At 37.4% G+C, this 17,688-nt stretch overlaps 4 protein-coding genes across 4 annotated transcripts; 3 read left to right on the top strand and 1 right to left on the bottom strand.

The window, feature by feature from the left end:
- Positions 1 to 385: 385 nt before the first annotated feature.
- BNAA07G21870D (uncharacterized membrane protein At1g75140) lies at positions 386 to 2,690 on the bottom strand. The gene has a single exon (XM_013793438.3). It carries the CDS (start codon positions 2,404 to 2,406, stop codon positions 574 to 576), a length of 1,833 nt encoding a protein of 610 aa, XP_013648892.1. The 5' UTR covers positions 2,407 to 2,690; the 3' UTR covers positions 386 to 573.
- Positions 2,691 to 4,047: 1,357 nt separating this feature from the next.
- LOC106355801 lies at positions 4,048 to 8,155 on the top strand. The gene is made up of 3 exons (XM_013795682.3): positions 4,048 to 4,683; positions 5,071 to 5,430; positions 6,032 to 8,155. The coding sequence occupies exons 1-3, from the start codon at positions 4,339 to 4,341 to the stop codon at positions 6,515 to 6,517; spliced, it is 1,191 nt and encodes a 396-aa protein (XP_013651136.2). The 5' UTR covers positions 4,048 to 4,338; the 3' UTR covers positions 6,518 to 8,155.
- A 201-nt stretch (positions 8,156 to 8,356) lies between these two features.
- Positions 8,357 to 16,492, top strand: LOC106353665 (glycine--tRNA ligase, chloroplastic/mitochondrial 2). Its single transcript, XM_048735777.1, has 34 exons — positions 8,357 to 8,673; positions 8,891 to 8,941; positions 9,039 to 9,252; positions 9,481 to 9,536; positions 9,637 to 9,714; positions 9,827 to 9,901; positions 10,015 to 10,085; positions 10,172 to 10,288; positions 10,385 to 10,486; positions 10,597 to 10,723; positions 10,943 to 11,026; positions 11,150 to 11,236; positions 11,519 to 11,620; positions 11,827 to 11,890; positions 11,984 to 12,039; positions 12,307 to 12,378; positions 12,482 to 12,564; positions 12,713 to 12,761; positions 12,852 to 12,914; positions 13,051 to 13,140; positions 13,240 to 13,326; positions 13,426 to 13,497; positions 13,595 to 13,653; positions 13,753 to 13,846; positions 13,969 to 14,187; positions 14,306 to 14,400; positions 14,547 to 14,637; positions 14,736 to 14,840; positions 14,963 to 15,001; positions 15,128 to 15,217; positions 15,660 to 15,761; positions 15,849 to 15,930; positions 16,017 to 16,102; positions 16,202 to 16,492. The coding sequence occupies exons 1-34, from the start codon at positions 8,437 to 8,439 to the stop codon at positions 16,298 to 16,300; spliced, it is 3,198 nt and encodes a 1,065-aa protein (XP_048591734.1). The 5' UTR covers positions 8,357 to 8,436; the 3' UTR covers positions 16,301 to 16,492.
- A 610-nt stretch (positions 16,493 to 17,102) lies between these two features.
- Positions 17,103 to 17,543, top strand: LOC106357010 (mitochondrial import inner membrane translocase subunit Tim13). Its single transcript, XM_013796702.2, has one exon. It carries the CDS (start codon positions 17,110 to 17,112, stop codon positions 17,374 to 17,376), a length of 267 nt encoding a protein of 88 aa, XP_013652156.1. The 5' UTR covers positions 17,103 to 17,109; the 3' UTR covers positions 17,377 to 17,543.
- The last annotated feature ends 145 nt before the right edge of the window (positions 17,544 to 17,688 follow it).

Below are 17,688 nucleotides of genomic sequence, written 5' to 3'. Positions count from 1 at the left end.
AGATTCTGTCCGACACAAGTACTAGGCCCTAACCCAAACGGCACAAGCAGAGCTGATTCTTTCTTGGTGTGCCCAAATTTCAAACCTACGCGGATTATACTCCTCTGCGTTGTCTCCCTGATATGGTGCATCGCGATGAGTGATAGATAGAGTTGAGTTCCCGAGCTGAGCTTTCCTGAGTGTCATCGTTGGCGGGTAGAAAAAAAGATTTCCGACACATTTTCAGGAGTTGAAACAACATCAACTCCTGAAAATATGTCTTGTTAAGAATCAGTGTCACATTGCCTAAAGGACTTACTGTCTTGAGGTCTTGTAAGACATCTGGATCTTGAAACACTATAATATATATATTAAAAAATGTATCATTTTCAGTCTGATCCTGATCTTGACCACAAGAAAAAATTACATAACGATTCAAATCTACAAGAGTTTGACTAAACAAGAAGTGTCCGGAGAAACAAAAGCTACCGGTAAAACATTTATTTTTTCTCGCCGGAGTGTTACAAAATACAAAAAAAACTTCAAGCGTTAACCGGTAACAAAAAAAAAGTGGCAAAACGTTAAAAAAGGCCCTTAACTTTCGTTGTCTAAAGCTTTGTTATTATTACCAAACAAACTCTCTCTTCTATTACCAAACCCACCACCACCTGAAGAATCAAGCCCTGTCACACCACGATACTTCATCCCCTGCCCTGTTGCTCTATAGTTTGTACTATCAACCGAACCTCTCGTGGTCGGGTCATTAGAGGCAACCGACCTATAAGTACCAGCTGCAGCTCCAGGAGGGTACCGAGATGGAGAAACATATCTTCTCCTAAGATCCATGAGATCATCGTTGTTTCTCCTAGATGGCTCAGAGAAAGAAGCAGAAGAAGAGGAAGATGTGAAAGGATCGTCAGGTCCCCAAGCTGTGAGAGACTCTTTCTTCTTAGCAAAGAAATGCCACGCCCCGAATAAAAACAGTAGAAAGAAGAAGACAGGACTGCTCCATAGCATCGTGTTGAGTTCTCCTTTGGAACTCTGAAGCTTTGATTTGAATGTAGCTACGTACCCTTCGCCTAAACTCATCACAAGAAGCTTCTCACGGTCGCTTGCTATCAAAGGAGTAGTAACCTTAAAGTTTTGGGGACTCGTTTTAGATTGATGGGTCAAGAACGTTGACTTGAGATCTTCTAATGCAGCAGGGAAGAGAAGACGAGGACCCGTTGTTCTAACGTAGTGTTGTGTCGATACATTGTATACAAACACTTTCTCTTCGTTGAGTAGCACAAGATATCCTTTGATGGCTTGTAACGCTACAGGCTCTTGTATCTGAACCTTCTTCTTTGACCTCACTCTACATTTGAAGTTCGTTACGTCGCCGAGAAGCAACACGTGGATGACTTCGCCTTCTGACGTGAATCCGTAGGCTTTAGACCGCTCGGAAGCATCGAAAACGTACGTTCTCGCTAGAGAGCTGTTCAAGCCTTCGCAGTCTGATTCTCTGATCTTCATGCTTCTCAAGTCTAACGAACCAGCGCCGGTCTCGGTGAGAAACAACAGCCTTTGCTTCAAGAAGACGAGAGGTCTACTTGTAGGAGTAACGGACCCGTGAACGGTTCTGTTCTCGGTGAAAACTGTTAGCTTTCCGGTGAGATCTGTCGCGATTATGTACCTAACACGTCCAACATGATGCACTTCTAGTAACGTAACTTCCAAACCATCCTCCGTGACATCGAACTTGCCAACACTCTCCATCACAGCTGAACTCAAATCTTCTCCCATCGAGCCTTCTCTGAGTCTATGCAACAAGACGGCTCCACTTTGATGCCCCGTCACCACGAAGCTCTCGTTCTTATACACAGACATGTAAGAAACCATCGCGGTGATCGGCGAATCACAGTTGGTGAAAAACTCGACCAAAACGTCGCCGTTTCTCAAGAACACGTAGAGGTTACCACTCGAGTCTCCAACGACGAAGTACTTGCTTAAACCTTCGTGGTCTCTGAAGGGCAACACGTTGATGCACGTTGCCTCGGAGTTTAGCTTCACGGCGGAGGTGAACTCGAATCTCTCGGACCAGAAAGGACTGTACTTTGTCACTGAAAAGGCCTTCTTAGCTTTCTCCTCTTTAACCCCATTACTACTGATCTCGTTCTTCTCCTTAGAAGAGGTTTCAGATAACTTAGCGTCTAATCTAGCTACTACTTCCGTTAGATTCCTAACAAGCTCCTCGAGCCTATGCAATGCAACACCTTGCCTGTCGGATTCGCTGACGGTCACGACTCCAGGAGAAGCATCAGAGTGCTCGTACGGAGGCGGATCAGACTCGGAAGCGGTTACAATCGGCGAAAGGAAAAGCAAGCTACACGAGACAAAGAAGGAGAAACAGAAGAGAAAGGACTTGCCTTTTTGAAGCCCCGCCATTAAAGAGTGCAACCAATGTTAAGAGATGGGTCTTCTTCTTTTTTTTTTTTGCTTCTCTGAGATCAGGAAGTAACCGCCATTACCGCCAGCAGATCTATTGGAGTTTGGAGATCTGAAAGGAAGAGGATTTATCCGGTCGGAATCTATCTGGAGATTTTTCTTTTGGAAGTCAAACAACGTTGTGGTGTAAGAAGATTAAAAATTAAGTTGTCTGATTTGAGATCTTTCTGTCCGAAACTCTCTGGTCTTCTTTGGTCTACGCTAAAGCTTAGGGGAAGATAAGAAGAACAAAAAGTTAATTATCTTTATATTATTTAATAAAGTATTTATCTAATTTTGTATTTTTTGTCAAATTTTGTATTTATATTTGCAAATTTACATATAAATACAATTTTGTGTATAAAACTCATATGAATAATTAATAATTGTATTCTTAGACGATTAATTAATTTCCATTTTAAATTTAAAAAATACTGGAAATAATTGAATATAGAGAACAAAATCTATTAACAATTTTAATATTCATCAATATAACATTTCTATAATTTTTATTTTAAAAAATTAAATACTTATACAATTTTGTTCTTAGTTTGATGATTGTTGGATAACTTCAATCTATGTAGAATGAAAATTTATTGGAAATTTTATTTGAATAGAAAAAACAAAACTTTTTTTTTGTAAACTTAGAAAAAACAAAACTTGTTATAGTAATTCCAATCGCGGTGTCTAACAAAAGATCCGAGTGACTACGATGGATGATCTAATCTCACACTATACTCTCTGTAGTTATAGCAGCAACCTATATGTACTTTGGGAAATGAGACTTGAAACCGATCTAAGAAAAATGCCAACGCACGGTCCTACCGCAGTGGCCACACAAAAACAAAGCGACATGATCCAGCGATTCACATTCACTACACATGCAGTTTCATTGCCACAGTTCTCTTTTTTATTTTGTTTTTACTCCGTTTATCAAAAACTAACAGGAGAATACAAAAGCTGTAATATTTAGTTGGGAAAAAATAAGAATTGCTTTCACAAGAATACGTTCAATTAAATCGGGCCTCGTGGTCTGGTGGTAAAAGAACCTCGGCTGAGGTGTCCGCCATCACGAGTAGTGAATTTAACATGGTTTCTATTTGGTCTCCAGAACCTTTTTTGCCAGTTCCAGTTAGACGCGGTGGGATATTCGGACTAAGTAAGAAGTCCGGATACCTGGATTATAAAAAAAAAAAAAAAATAGAATAGGTTCAATTACCAGTCCTGTCTCTCCATCTTATTCCCTTTGTTCTATGGTTTCAAGTTCAAAGGAGACATGTTCTTTACTTTAACCCAAACATTGATTACGTATTTCTGGTCGATAATTAAATCATCATAATCATAAAGTACAATAGTCCACTTCTACATGAACATATAATATTTTTTTAGAATAACAACTAGCTAGATTAAAAGGCGTTTAATTAAAGAAAAAGATTATAAACATTTGTCTCCTGCCTTACCACTCCGACTGCCTCAACTAGTATTATTCTTCCACGTATACATATGAAGCACACGACCATAATGTATATCCATAAACACACATAAATATTCGTATGCGAATTAATATAAATAGCGTTGTCAACTGTCAACGTCCAAACATAGACACAAAAGCGTAAATTCATGTATATGTCACATCAGTATATAAGATATTTAGTTTGGATGGATCCTCCTGAAATCGTGTTCTCACGATAGCTACGAGCAAGGAGCACCTTAGTTATATATAAAAGCCGGCCAACAGAAAACGATCAAGAACATAATCAAGAATAGTTTTGTAGTTAATCCTCATGATCCTCCAAAATCTACCCATCTCTCTCCCGTAATAAAAACTCGGAGAAAGAGGAAAACCCTAATCCTCTCTTTCTCTCGGATCATTCAAGAAAAAAAAACTAATAGATGAAGATGAGGAAGCTTTGTCCGAATTTAGACGATGAAGACGGGTTAGAGACGGTTTTAGAGGTTCCTGTGCCGGAAGAAATGTTTACCAAGATGGGAAGCAACGCGACGGGGAGGTGGAGGAATATGCATGCTCTTATGAAGGCCCATGCCGTGGTGACCGCAGTCGCTGCTGACATGAGAACGCCGGCGTCTTCGTCGTCGATGAGTAATGTTAATATGCATATGCAGTCGAAATCTGATAATGAATTTGTGGCGTTGTTGAAGATCGTGGGAAGTCCTCTTATTCCTTTTCATGTCCCTCTTGAATTTTGTCTCTCACGACCCATCAATGTCCCTTCCATCGTACGTCTATATCATCATGCTATCTATTTTGTGTGTTTTCTTGGTTTAGTTTTGCGTTTTGATATTTGTTTTAGGTTTGAATTTCCACCTGGTTTATATTATATGGTTTAATTACTAGCAGAATTCAAATGAGAACATGAGATTAGCCAATGAACTACATGATTTCCCCGGAGAGAACATTTATAGAGATAAAAAAAATATTTATAGATATAAAATGTGTATGTGCATGTAGTTTTCTTTGTTATAGGCTTCTAGCTATAAAATATAATACATTTGATCATAATACACATTCACCTTACATTATAAAACTTACTTTTGGCTAACTATGAAGAAAAAAACTAGTATATGGAATTTGATATGTATATAATTATAATGGTGTATTTGAAGGAGGCGTCAACGGCTAAGTACATAGTGCAGCAATATGTTGCTGCATGTGGAGGTCCAGCCGCTTTGAACGCGGTGAAGAGCATGTATGCGGTGGGGCAGGTGAGGATGCAAGGCTCCGGGATGGTTGCTGGAGAGGATGAAGGGATAACAGCCACGCCAGTGCGGCTGGGGAAAGGCAATTTTGAAGTTGGGGGTTTTGTTTTATGGCAGAAGAATCCAAACCTTTGGTTCTTGGAGCTGGTGGTTTCCGGTTTCAAAATTAGCGCCGGTAGTGACGGCAAAGTGGCTTGGAACCAATCATCCACCCAGCCTTCCCAAGCTCACCGTGGCCCTCCTCGTCCTCTCCGCCGCTTTTTTCAGGTACCCATCATCATCATATATCTCAATTTAACCACTTAATGTTGTACTTAATCATATATCTCAAACTTTAACTACTTGACCACATATCTCATTTCTTTAAGCACTTAATGTTGTTGTCTACTGGTTTTGTATTAATGTTGTCATATTTGACCATGATACAATGCATATACGTGAAGTATAAACAACTAACTTAAGGCCATTAATATGCGTGGTCTTTAGAAGAGTTTCTAGCAACAAAAATCATAAAAGAGAGCATAAATAGAATGGATGATTCGCTGGACTGTAAAAATTAACTGTAAACTTTGTGTTGCATATTCTTGGCGGTAACCATAAAGTGATTGTTGTAAAGTTCTGTGCAGAGATTTTTGTTATGTATTGGTTGTAGTTGTAAGTTTGTGACAGTAGATATTTCAAAATACGACATGATTAAGCAAGCCTTGAAATATACTGTATGTTGTGTATAAGACAACTATCTTTGTTAATTAAGTAATTTATATTAACAAACAAAAATACAAATGATCAAAGATTATTAACAATAGAAATATTAAAAATCTAAAATTTGTATGCATACATATACATTTTGACATGTTAAATGTGGCAGGGACTTGACCCTAGGTGTACGGCTAGTCTCTTTTTAGACGCCGTTTGTATCGGCGAACAGACCATTAACGGCGAAGACTGTTTCGTCCTAAAGGTAGAGACACCGGCAGATATACTCAAGGCGCAGTGTTCGGCCAACACGGAGGTGATCCACCACACTGTGTGGGGTTACTTCAGCCAAAGGACGGGACTTCTAGTAAAGTTTGGCGACACAAAGCTCGTGAGAGTCAGATCCGCTAGGGGCAAAAATGACGGCGTTTTCTGGGAGACAAGCATGGAGTCAATCATTGATGATTACATGTACGTTGATTCGGTCAACATAGCTCATGGTGGTCGAACGTTGACCACGCTTTATCGGTACGGCGGAGCGGTTAATCATCGGAGAAGAATTGAGGAGAAGTGGAGGATTGAGGAAGTTGATTTTAATATTTGTGGGCTGTGTTTGGAGAGCTTCTTGCCACCTTCGGATATGAACAATGATCGTTAAGTACCGTCGAGATAGTTTGCCTCTTTGTTGTATCTCTCTTTTCTTGTTAGATGGGTTTGTTTTTGAAAATTAGGTTTCATAGCAAACAAAAAAAAAAGATATACATGGAGTTGTGTCATTTTGGTCAATATATGTTGATAATTGTAAAAGATGAGTTTTTTTTTTGTTCGTTTTTGTTTAGTCAGAATACTTGTAGTTAGTTCAGTGACCGAACCACTAGAAAACGTTTTATATACACCAAACGATCGACTAACCAGCCACGAATTCAGGGGGGAAACGGAAGCTACGCAAGTGAAAAGGAGTGTTGTACCAATAATTAGTTTTATAAACAATGTAAACTATAGTTAAATTTTTGTGTACACCAACTAAAATTTTAAATTGTGCAACTTTTTTTAATCCTCCTACATATTAAATAAATTAAGTATTATTGCTTACTTGTCGATCCTAAGTGAAATTTCAAGAAACTATTCTAATTTAATTAGTTGATGATTTTTAATTTTAATTTATTTAAATTAAATCTAAAAAATTAAAGATAAGTTTGATACCAATTAATATCCCTTACCAAATAATCTAAGAAATATTATGAATAACAAGTTATGATAACTAATTGTAGTCATTATAGAAAGACTAATAATGTTTGTTCAATTATTTTAATATCTATGAACTATATAAATATTGAACAAAATTTTAATATAAAATAAATAAAATAAATTTATATTTATGAATTATATTCATATATAATTATATAATAACTATTAAAATCTTATAAAGTTTACACATGCTTTATAAATCATTAATAAATGTTTTTAATGAAAATTATTTATCATCGCTTACAAATCAATTTATCATAATTTTAAAATTACTTATAAGAGTATATAAATCATTTATAAAAATAGAAACCATACTATATATCACAAGAGAAGTCAATTAAGTGATTTTTTCTTACGTGTCGGTCATTGGTGAAATTTTAAGAAAATTAGTATAATTTGATTGGTCGACAATTTTTAATTTTTTTTTTAATTTTAATTAAATGTAAAAAAAAGAAGTAAGTTTAGAGCCAATTAATTTTATTTCGTGACGATCATTGGTGAAGTGGAGAAATTGTAGTTAAATGCTTCCAAGATATTTTACATAAAGAATTATATTTGTATATAAGTATATAATAACTATTAATGTCTTATAATGTCTATACATGCTTTACAAATCATTTACAAAAATTTCAACAATATAAAATATTTATCATGGCTCACAAAATTATTTTAACAGAATATTATAGAATTTGATTAAACCATTTTTGATAATGATATAACGGTTTGTACGTTGTTTTCATACACCTCACACTTCTAAAATATAGTACTGACATTTTTTGTTTTTCAAACTATTTAAAAACTAAAATTAATTTTTTTAATATTTTAATAATTATTCTAAACTTACTGTATTTTACATATATACATTTTATATAATATTTATATCCGTTTTGTTGCGTAGAAAAATTTGAATCCAACTAAATACTTGTAAATAAAAATTTTGGTTTCAGATCAGATATTTTGAGTTGGTTTTGATTCAGATTTTTGGATTTGGATAAAATGATCAGACCTATGATATACCATAATCAAACAGATCGCTAACAGAAAAACCTTGAGGGTAGTGCTGCGGTTAAGAATCAAATATTAATCGAGTATTGAACCAAACAGCTCTTGTTCGGGTAACACTATCGGTTCGGTTCGGATCGGTTCGGTTAATATATCTACAAGAAATATCCACAGACCGAACCGAACATTTTGGATTTTTGATTTCTATTCGGATTGGTTATTGAAATGAACCGGGTCGTCTCTCTTCTTCTCTAATGAAAAACCCAATATCACTGGGGGCAGCAGCAGCAGCATTCGGATAAACCTTCAAAAGTCTTCTGCTCATTCATGGCCATCCTCTCTCTCTCTTTCCCTCTCATCATCTCCTCCTTCCTCCGTCCTCACGCCTCTCCTCGCTTCCTCCACCTCCCTCGCCACCTTCCTCGATCCCCTTACCGCCGATTTCACCGCACCGCCGTCTCCTCCAATGTTCATCATCATACTTCCCATCGCAAGCCCGATGGTGATAGTCACAGCAACTCCGTCTCTATCCCTACATTCCAACAAGCAATTCAACGCCTCCAGGTTTCGTTCTCCCTCCTCATCCTCCCCAATTCCACTCTTAATCATTCGATTAGATGTGTGTATGCATCTATGCGCATGTTAGCAGTCAGTTATATAGTTAGAGTGTACGTTAGCTAATCTTAACGTGTATATAAACAGAACTATAGTGTACAGTGTGAATTAATGTTAAGACTCATCCTTCATAACAAAACTTCTTTCACTCTCTACTCTTTTTCAGGAGTATTGGGCTTCTGTTGGATGCGCCGTTATGCAGCCCAGCAACACCGAGGTTAGTCTTCACCATTTAAACTCTCTCTCTCTCTCTCTCTCTCTCTCTCCTCTGCGATTATTGACTATTCTCATTACTTGTTAACTTGTCTTTTAAGGTTGGAGCTGGCACTATGAATCCTTCCACGTTTTTGAGGGTTCTTGGTCCTGAGCCATGGAATGTTGCCTACGTGGAGCCTAGCATACGTCCTGATGATAGTCGATATGGAGAGAATCCCAATAGGCTTCAAAGGCACACTCAGTTTCAGGTCATCTTGAAACCTGATCCTGGGAACTCTCAAGACCTCTTTATCAACAGTCTCTCTGCTTTAGGTACTCGCATACGTCTTTCCCCTTGAAATGCTTTCACTTAGATGTCTCGGTTTGATCATAAATTTTGAGACTTTCAATGTTACTTGTATATGCACAATACTATTTTGAATTTTTCTCCTTATGCTGGTAACTATTTGGTTATGATAAGGTTGTCTTTATGGTGCATCTCTGGAGGAAACTCCCTCTCGGTATCTCTGCTTACTACTATTTCTTGTACTCCCTTTATAGGAATTGATGTGACTCAACACGATATACGGTTTGTCGAAGACAATTGGGAGAGTCCGGTAATTTGTCAAATTCATAATACGAGGTTTTCCATTTCTCACTATATTGTCAGAGAGGGCTTAGAGCGTGGCAGTGTCTGTTCATTTGAATGACTTACAGGTGCTTGGTGCTTGGGGATTGGGCTGGGAGATTTGGATGGATGGTATGGAAATCACTCAGTTTACTTACTTTCAGCAGGTAATTTTTCATTTTATGTTAAAACATTTCTAAAAATCAAATGTAGATTAGGGTAAATTCTACCTTTTACTCTCTATCTAGAACGACAATTCTAAACTTTGCTTCGTTCTAGGCTGGAAGCCTTCAGCTGTCTCCAGTATCTGTTGAAATAACTTATGGGCTTGAGCGCATCCTCATGTTGCTTCAGGTCAGTTTTGTACCCTCTTTCTTACTTTATCTTTCTTTTATCAAGGATGCACACATTTTTCCTTTTAGGTTCTTTTAGTTTGCCTTAAATTAGCCTTTTGTGTTAACTGACAGGAAGTTGACCATTTCAAGAAGATTTTATATGCTGATGGAATCACTTACGGGGAACTTTTCTTGGAAAATGAGTAAAAGACTTGTGGATATTTCATCATACAGTATCAAAATTATCCTGTGTAATCCTGTTTCCAGACTGATATTTGGGTGTTTGCAGGAAGGAAATGAGCTCATATTATCTTGAGCATGCTAGCGTGGACCGTCTTCAAAAGCATTTCGATTCTTTTGACGAAGAAGCACGTTCCTTGCTTGCCTTAGGCCTTCCAATCCCTGCGTATGTTTATCACATGCTTATGGTCGTCCATTGTCTTCTTTATATTTAACTACTGCCTCTTGAATTTAACAAAATTGCTTGGGGGGCATGTGCTAGGTATGACCAGCTACTGAAGACATCTCACGCTTTTAACATCTTAGATGCTAGAGGTTTCGTCGGTGTAACTGAACGTGCTCGTTATTTTGGTCGAATGCGCAGGTAAGATCTGTTCCATTTTCTGAAAGTGTATTACTGAAATGATTTAAACAAGTTTTTACTTGTAAATATGTGCTTATTTGTGATTCTATGCATCATTTTTGAAAGAATAGCTTGGCTCGCCAATGTGCCCAACTGTGGTTAAAGACACGTGAATCTCTTGGACATCCTCTTGGTGTTGCCTCTGAACATATTCCTCCCATTCACCACGGAGCAGCTTTGGAAAATGTGGCTGAAAAGGTTGTCCCTGTTTTCTAATTTGAGAATTTACAATCGGAGCTTTGTTGCTGATTATTTCATTTTTGATTAATCGTGGGATATTAGTCGGCGAAATATTCTTGTGACGCTAATATCTTCAGTACTAGTTGTTCATATGTTCTGTTATGAAAACATTTCTGAAGTTGTTAAATAAGATATGGTTTCCTCTTTTGTTGTTTATGCTGTTTTCAATCGTCACAGGTTCCTGAGGATCCAAGATCATTTATCATTGAGATAGGGACTGAAGAGATGCCACCTCCAGATGTTATCAATGCTAGCGAACAAGTATATTTTCACTTCATTTCGAAAAACTTAAAATTTCCCTCTATCGCTGACTCATAGGGACTTTTGTGTTAGCTTTCTTCTGATAGATTGGGCATCGAGTAATAATCCTTGTTAATCGTGCAGCTCAGGGTTTTAGTCGTACAATTGTTAGAGAACCAAAGACTGCGGCATGGCGTTGTGAAAGCATTTGGCACACCTCGTAGGCTAGTGGTAATTAATAATATGTCTCACTTTTACATGTTATTGCTACAATGTCAGCTCTATAACAACATAAATCCAATCTTACAGATAAAGTGCTGGTTGACACCAAATCTTCCTGTTTATTCTTTTAGATTGTTGTCCCCTTGTATTTTATGTGAGAATGTAAAATTTAAAGAAACCTATCTGAAGTTTTTGGGTTGTGGGTTATTGTGTTAAATCATGGAAGTCTTGAAGCTTTTTGGAACGCATTCTTCTTCTTAGACCATGGTAAACTGACAGCCCCTTTTTCAGGTTCTAGTTGATGCTATGTCCCCTAAGCAGCTGGAAGAGGAGGTTGAAGTTCGAGGACCCCCTGCGTCTAAAGCGTTTGATGATCAAGGAAATCCTACAAAGGTTTTTCTTTCGCTTTGGTCCTTTCTGCTCCTCAGGCACGGCTAGGCTAATTAAATTGACTATTGAAAGTATTTAGACAGTGCTGGAATTGAAGGAAAAAGCATATGAATTACTTATACACTGGCCTTTAGATACGCTTGTGTTTTTTAGCAAGCATTGACTGCCTTAAGATATGTAATCAATTTCTCGGTGTTCTAATTTGCCAGGCTGCAGATGGTTTTAGCCGTAGATATGGCGTTCCGTTGGAAAAATTGTACAGAAAAGTTGACGGTTGGTGCATCTCCATAATCAAATTCCCTATTCTGCTTTCTTTGTTTAGCTTTTTTTTTTTCATTTTTCATCTTTTTGTCTTTTTTTTTTCAGGGAAGACAGAATATGTTCACGCACGAGTTACACAGCCAGCTCGACTTGCGTTGGAGGTTCTCTTCCTTGACTCCTCATGTTGAGCTTAGGAACTATTATTTTCATGTTTTATGAATTAGGACAGAGAAATCTACTTGACATTTTTATATCCTAGTTTAACAAATTATTAATGTTCACATATCCTTCTTCGTTTTAATAGGTGAGCTTGTAGTTTTAGCGTTCCAAGACCTGTGCTTCACTATATTGGCATTTGAGTTTTTCCTCAAAGGAAAACTACAATTAATTTGCTAAGGATACAATTTTTGTGATCTTGTGTATTGTAGGTCCTGTCAGAAGAATTACCAGGTATACTGGCTAAAATATCGTTCCCAAAGTCAATGCGCTGGAACTCGTCAGTATGTAACATTAAACGAGATACTCATTTGTTAGTTTATATACCCATAGGCTCAATAGTAAAACAAGGATTTTAATTACTGCTATTTGTCTTCTGGTAAGCAGGTAATGTTTAGCAGGCCAGTTCGCTGGGTTATGGCCTTACATGGGGATCTGGTTGTACCATTCTGCTTTGCTGGCAACACAAGGTATGTTTACTTGGCTACACTCGAGTATCCACGCTTCTTAATTAAATATTTTGCATATCGTTATCTTCCTCTAGCAGTTGGGATTTCAATATTATTTCTAAATGAAATATTAGTTTTTTTTAATATTTGTTTCGTTTTCAAAATGCAGTGGAAATGTTTCTTTCGGACTTCGCAACACTGCTTCAGCAACACTGTTGGTATGAATTTAGTCTGCACCGTCGTGGACTCGTCTATAGGCATATTTGGATCTCATGCTTTAAATGTGCATTTTATGGTCTTATTGGCAGGTAGATACTGCAGAGTCCTATGAAGATACTATGAGGAATGCTGGAATCAATATTGAGATTGAGGCATGCCCTTCATATATTCTTCTCTAACCATTGTTTCAACTTTTTCATTTTTTTGTAACTTTCAGCAGGATGGCCAGTTTTTTTTCTTTTAGATTTCTATTTATGGATCTATGTGATTTGTTAACATAATTTACAGGAAAGGAAGAAAATCATTCTTGACAAGTCAAATGCATTAGCAAAAAGTGTAAATGGGCAAGTTGTTGTCCAGCAGAACTTACTTAATGAGGTAACTTATGGCGTTATCAGTGATATGCTCTAAAATGGCTCCAAGACATTATATTCACATCTTTACAAAGAAGTTAATTTAATTCATGGTGTTCTCCAGGTTGCAAATCTCGTCGAAGCTCCTGTGCCATTAATTGGAAAGTTTAAGGAATCATTTTTAGAATTACCAGAGGAGCTATTAACTATTGTAAGCTCTTTATACCGTGTAATTTGCTCATAATTTCTCTTAACTCTCTGTCAAGTATGCATATCTAATTCGTTGCCTTATTATACTGTAACCCTCCAGGTTATGCAGAAGCACCAGAAATATTTTTCCATTACTGATGAGAGTGGAAAGCTATTGCCTTACTTTATTGCTGTACGACACTCTGGCCTTGCATTTTCTTCTGTTGCATGCTTTTTGAAATGGCACAACAAGTTGTTAATAGCTAACGAAAGATAGTGACTTGCTTTAGGTTGCTAATGGTGCAATTAATGAGGATGTGGTGAGGAAAGGAAATGAAGCAGTTCTCAGGTTGAGATGTGTAATAATAAGTGACTAAAATCTTTACTCAATTGATAGATGATCTAGACCAAGTCAAAAGCATCCAATGGCAATGTTTGACTTTTACAGGGCACGCTATGAAGATGCGAAGTTCTTCTATGAGGTGGACACAAGGAAAAGGTTTTCTGAATTTCGAGATCAGCTTAAGGGAATTCTTTTCCACGTAAGTTTCACAGCGGTTTTAATGCTTCAGTACTCGTAGAAGTAAGAAAAACAAGCGATGTAATTTGAAATTAATAGCACATACAACACAAGCGTTACATTCATGTTTATGTGAATCTATAGGAAAAGCTGGGGACGATGCTGGATAAGATGAACCGTCTAGAAAAGATGGTAACTAAGCTTTGTTTGGCCCTCGAAATTGATGAAGATCTGCTTCCGGTTGTGGAGGAGGCTGCCTCACTTGCTCTGTCAGACCTTGCAACTGCTGTGGTTACAGAATTTACTGCCCTGTCAGGAATAATGGCTCGTCATTATGCTCTCAGAGATGGCTATTCAGAGCAGGTAAAGGACTTGTGGCTGCTTCTTTCTATAATAGTTGATAGTCTTTAGCTACTAGCCTACTATGGTGTACATCTAGCATGTGGTCTATTGTACAACAATCGTTTCCTCTGGGGTGCAGATTGCAGAAGCTTTGCTGGAAATCACACTTCCTAGATTTTCTAGAGATGTCATCCCTAAAACAGATGCAGGAATGGTTTTGGCAATAGGTGATAGGTAATGTGAAAGCTTCAACTTTAAGTGTCCCTCCAATATATTTCTATTCCAAAATGACCTTGTTGCTGATTTGGTGCAGAGCTAAATTACACATACTTCTGATATTATTGTGATCATATAATACTAAAACTTGTGCTTGTTTCTAGATTGGATAGCCTCGTTGGTCTATTTGCTGCTGGTTGCCAGCCAAGTTCAACAAATGACCCATTTGGCCTTAGAAGAATATCTTATGGCTTAGTAAGTTTGTAGATGTTCTGATCTAAAAAAGAAGTTATGATTTGTCATTTTATGGTTGCATGAGCCTTATGGATACCAATCAATAACGTATGCTACAGGTTCAGATTTTGGTTGAGAAGGATAAAAATGTCAACTTTAAACATGCTCTAGAAATTGCAGCCAGTGTACAACCAGTAAAGGTTGAGGCAAACACTTTAGACGATGTAAGAATCAAGTACTCTCATAGCTGTTGAGTTGGGTCAAAAATATTGTTTCCCCATTTATAGGTTGCAAGCCATCATCTGAAAAACGTTCTTGACATAATTAACTGTTTTATTGTTTTTAGGTGTATCAATTTGTTACTCGAAGACTGGAACAGCTTCTGGTTTGTGAAACATTCCGTTATGCTTGTCTTTTCGCTTTCTAATTCTATTGGATACAATTCATTGGTTCTTGAAACTAAATGACTTTAGTGTCTAGTTTTTGAAACAATGTTGGATCCCTTTTATAGGTTGACAACGGAGTAAGCCCTGAAGTAGTTAGGTCTGTCCTTGCAGAGCGTGGGAATGATCCTTGTCTGGCAGCACGAACAGCATACGAGGTAATTGGATTGAGAGATGATCCAATAGTGAGTATATATGGGATTAGGTGATAATTGTGAAGTATGTTGCATCATTATGACGGTGGGATCAGTTTTATTTAAATAAAGCTCATCTGCTTTTTAGTATTAGAGAGACTAGAAACCAGACTGGATATTTATATTGGGTAAGGAAGATGGTGTTTTCTGATCTGTTGTCAGCAGAAAATGGGATTGGTTTATGGCCTTAAAAAGTCAACGGGTTCCTACAGTAGCACGGTAGTTTTACAAAGAGAGGTTTATCTGTTCCTTATAGCAATTGCTTCCTCTCAATATGCTGGTGGTTCACTAAACCTGAAACGTTGTTAACTTATGGTTTGGAATGTTGTTACGCAGTTGATAGGCTCAAAACATATTGAATTTGCTCATTAAGAAGCTAAAATTTTGCTGATGCCTTGCATTGCAGATGGAAAAGCTAAGCAAAGGTGAGATCTTTCCGAAGATAGTGGAAGCATATTCTCGTCCCACACGAATTGTCCGTGGGAAAGATGTTGATGTTGGAGTTGAGGTATTTGAAGTTTCTGTCTGATAAAATGGCGAAAGAGCATCTGTGAAACTTGCAGCTTCTAACATTGAATGATGCAAAAATAATCAGGTGGATGAGGCTGTATTTGAGACTTCTCAAGAGAAAGAGCTGTGGAGCATTTACACCTCCATCAAAGATCGAATTCACAGTGGTAATTCAATTTCCTTCTCTAATACCGGAATGGTTCAATCATAGAAAACTCAAATTTCTCTCACTGCTTTCCAATTTTGTATCCAGGCATAGGAATCGAGGAGTTCACTGAGATATCGACGCAGTTGGTGGAGCCGCTGGAGGATTTCTTCAACAATGTGTTTGTGATGGTGGTAAGCTGAAACTTTGTTTGTTCACACATTGTGCTCAAGTTTTTAATTAGAGAGAGAGAGAGCCTTTATGGTTTTGACTTTAATAACTGGTTGCTGCAGGAGGAAGAAAGAGTGAGGAAGAACAGACTGGCTCTTCTAAATAACATTGCCAATCTTCCCTCAGGAATCGCTGACCTTTCATTTTTGCCTGGTTTTTGAGGTTTTTTTACTTGTAATCTTCCTGTTGAGTGTTAAGCAAAATACAAGTTCAAGCATAGAGAATCAATCGGCGTTGCAGACTGTTTAGCAAAACAAACAGGCATGCATTGGAGTATTATTTGTATGATTTATTTGATCGAATCAACTCTTGTCGCAAGTTGGTTTAATAAGAGAGACTGTACAATTAGTTCATTGATCCGCTGCATGAGCATGAAACTATTTTCTTGAATTGAACTTGTTCTCGCATTCTGATAAGGTTATTTATCCAAGCGACTCGCATGATATGATGTATTTGTAAAAAGGGATTCTTAGCCTCAATTTTGCCTCTAAACCCTTTGAAAAAAAAAGAAGTTAACATTACAATTGCTTCTCTTTTCCCTTTTTTTTTCTGTCGTCTAAATTTGTGTTAATATACTGGGGAAAGTCCTAAACAAACAGTTTTCAAAACTCCCAAAACAAACGTCCAGCGAAACAAAGCTCTAAAAAAAGAAGTAGCCGAGATTCTTGTGTGTTGTCATCAATAGTTAATCCTAAATGGGCCTAATCTTTTATTTAATCCAAGCCCACTAAAATAATATCAAAAGCCCGTCAAGAGAGAAACCCTAAATAAAGGGAAAACATATCTTCCGTGAGGTAAAAACTAAACCCTCAAGAACAACCGATCTCGTTGAATTATACGGTAATCTTGGATCACCTCTCTCTCTCTTTCTCTCGTGTAGTTGAATATCGATTCAATGATTGATTCTACTTGCCAATTTTGTGTACTTATATAGATTATTTTATGTTTCTTTTCGATCTTTAGAAAGTAAATGGACTCGTACTCGTCATCGTCGCCGCCGATGGGTGCTTCTCCATCTCCGGAGGCACTGATGGAACAAATTCAGGCGCAGCTCGCTGAAGCTTACGCTAAGGAGCTCATCGAGACCATGAGAGAAAAATGCTTTGATAAATGCATAACAAAGCCAGGATCGAGCCTCAGCAGTGGTGAGAGCAGCTGTGTCTCTAGATGTGTTGATCGTTACCTGGAAGCTACTGGTATCATCAGCCGTTCTCTTTTCAGTCAACAACGTCATTGAATCATGACAAAACACTATTGCTCTTGTCGTTTTTTTTTGGGAGTGTTTGTCATTAAGAAAAATCATCATCAGATTATATTATTACTACAACAGTAGCGTTGTTATTGCTGATGACATACATTGTCTGAAAAGGTTGTTTGGGAATCAAATATGATTTTATTCTATAAGCTTCTAATTTTATTAGTTTTATTTTCCCATGGGGGTTTGTGTTTGTTTTTAATCAAATTAATAATGAGATCTTAGAAGAGTGACTGAATAAAAGGATTTGTGTTATAAGTAACACTGGCAGGGCTTGAAAGTGAATCCAAGAAC

This window comes from Brassica napus, chromosome A7, assembly GCF_020379485.1.
Source record: "Brassica napus cultivar Da-Ae chromosome A7, Da-Ae, whole genome shotgun sequence".
NCBI lineage: Eukaryota > Viridiplantae > Streptophyta > Magnoliopsida > Brassicales > Brassicaceae > Brassica > Brassica napus.
The sequence above is the reverse complement of the archived record's forward strand: the minus strand, read 5'-3'. Positions and strand labels throughout refer to the sequence as shown.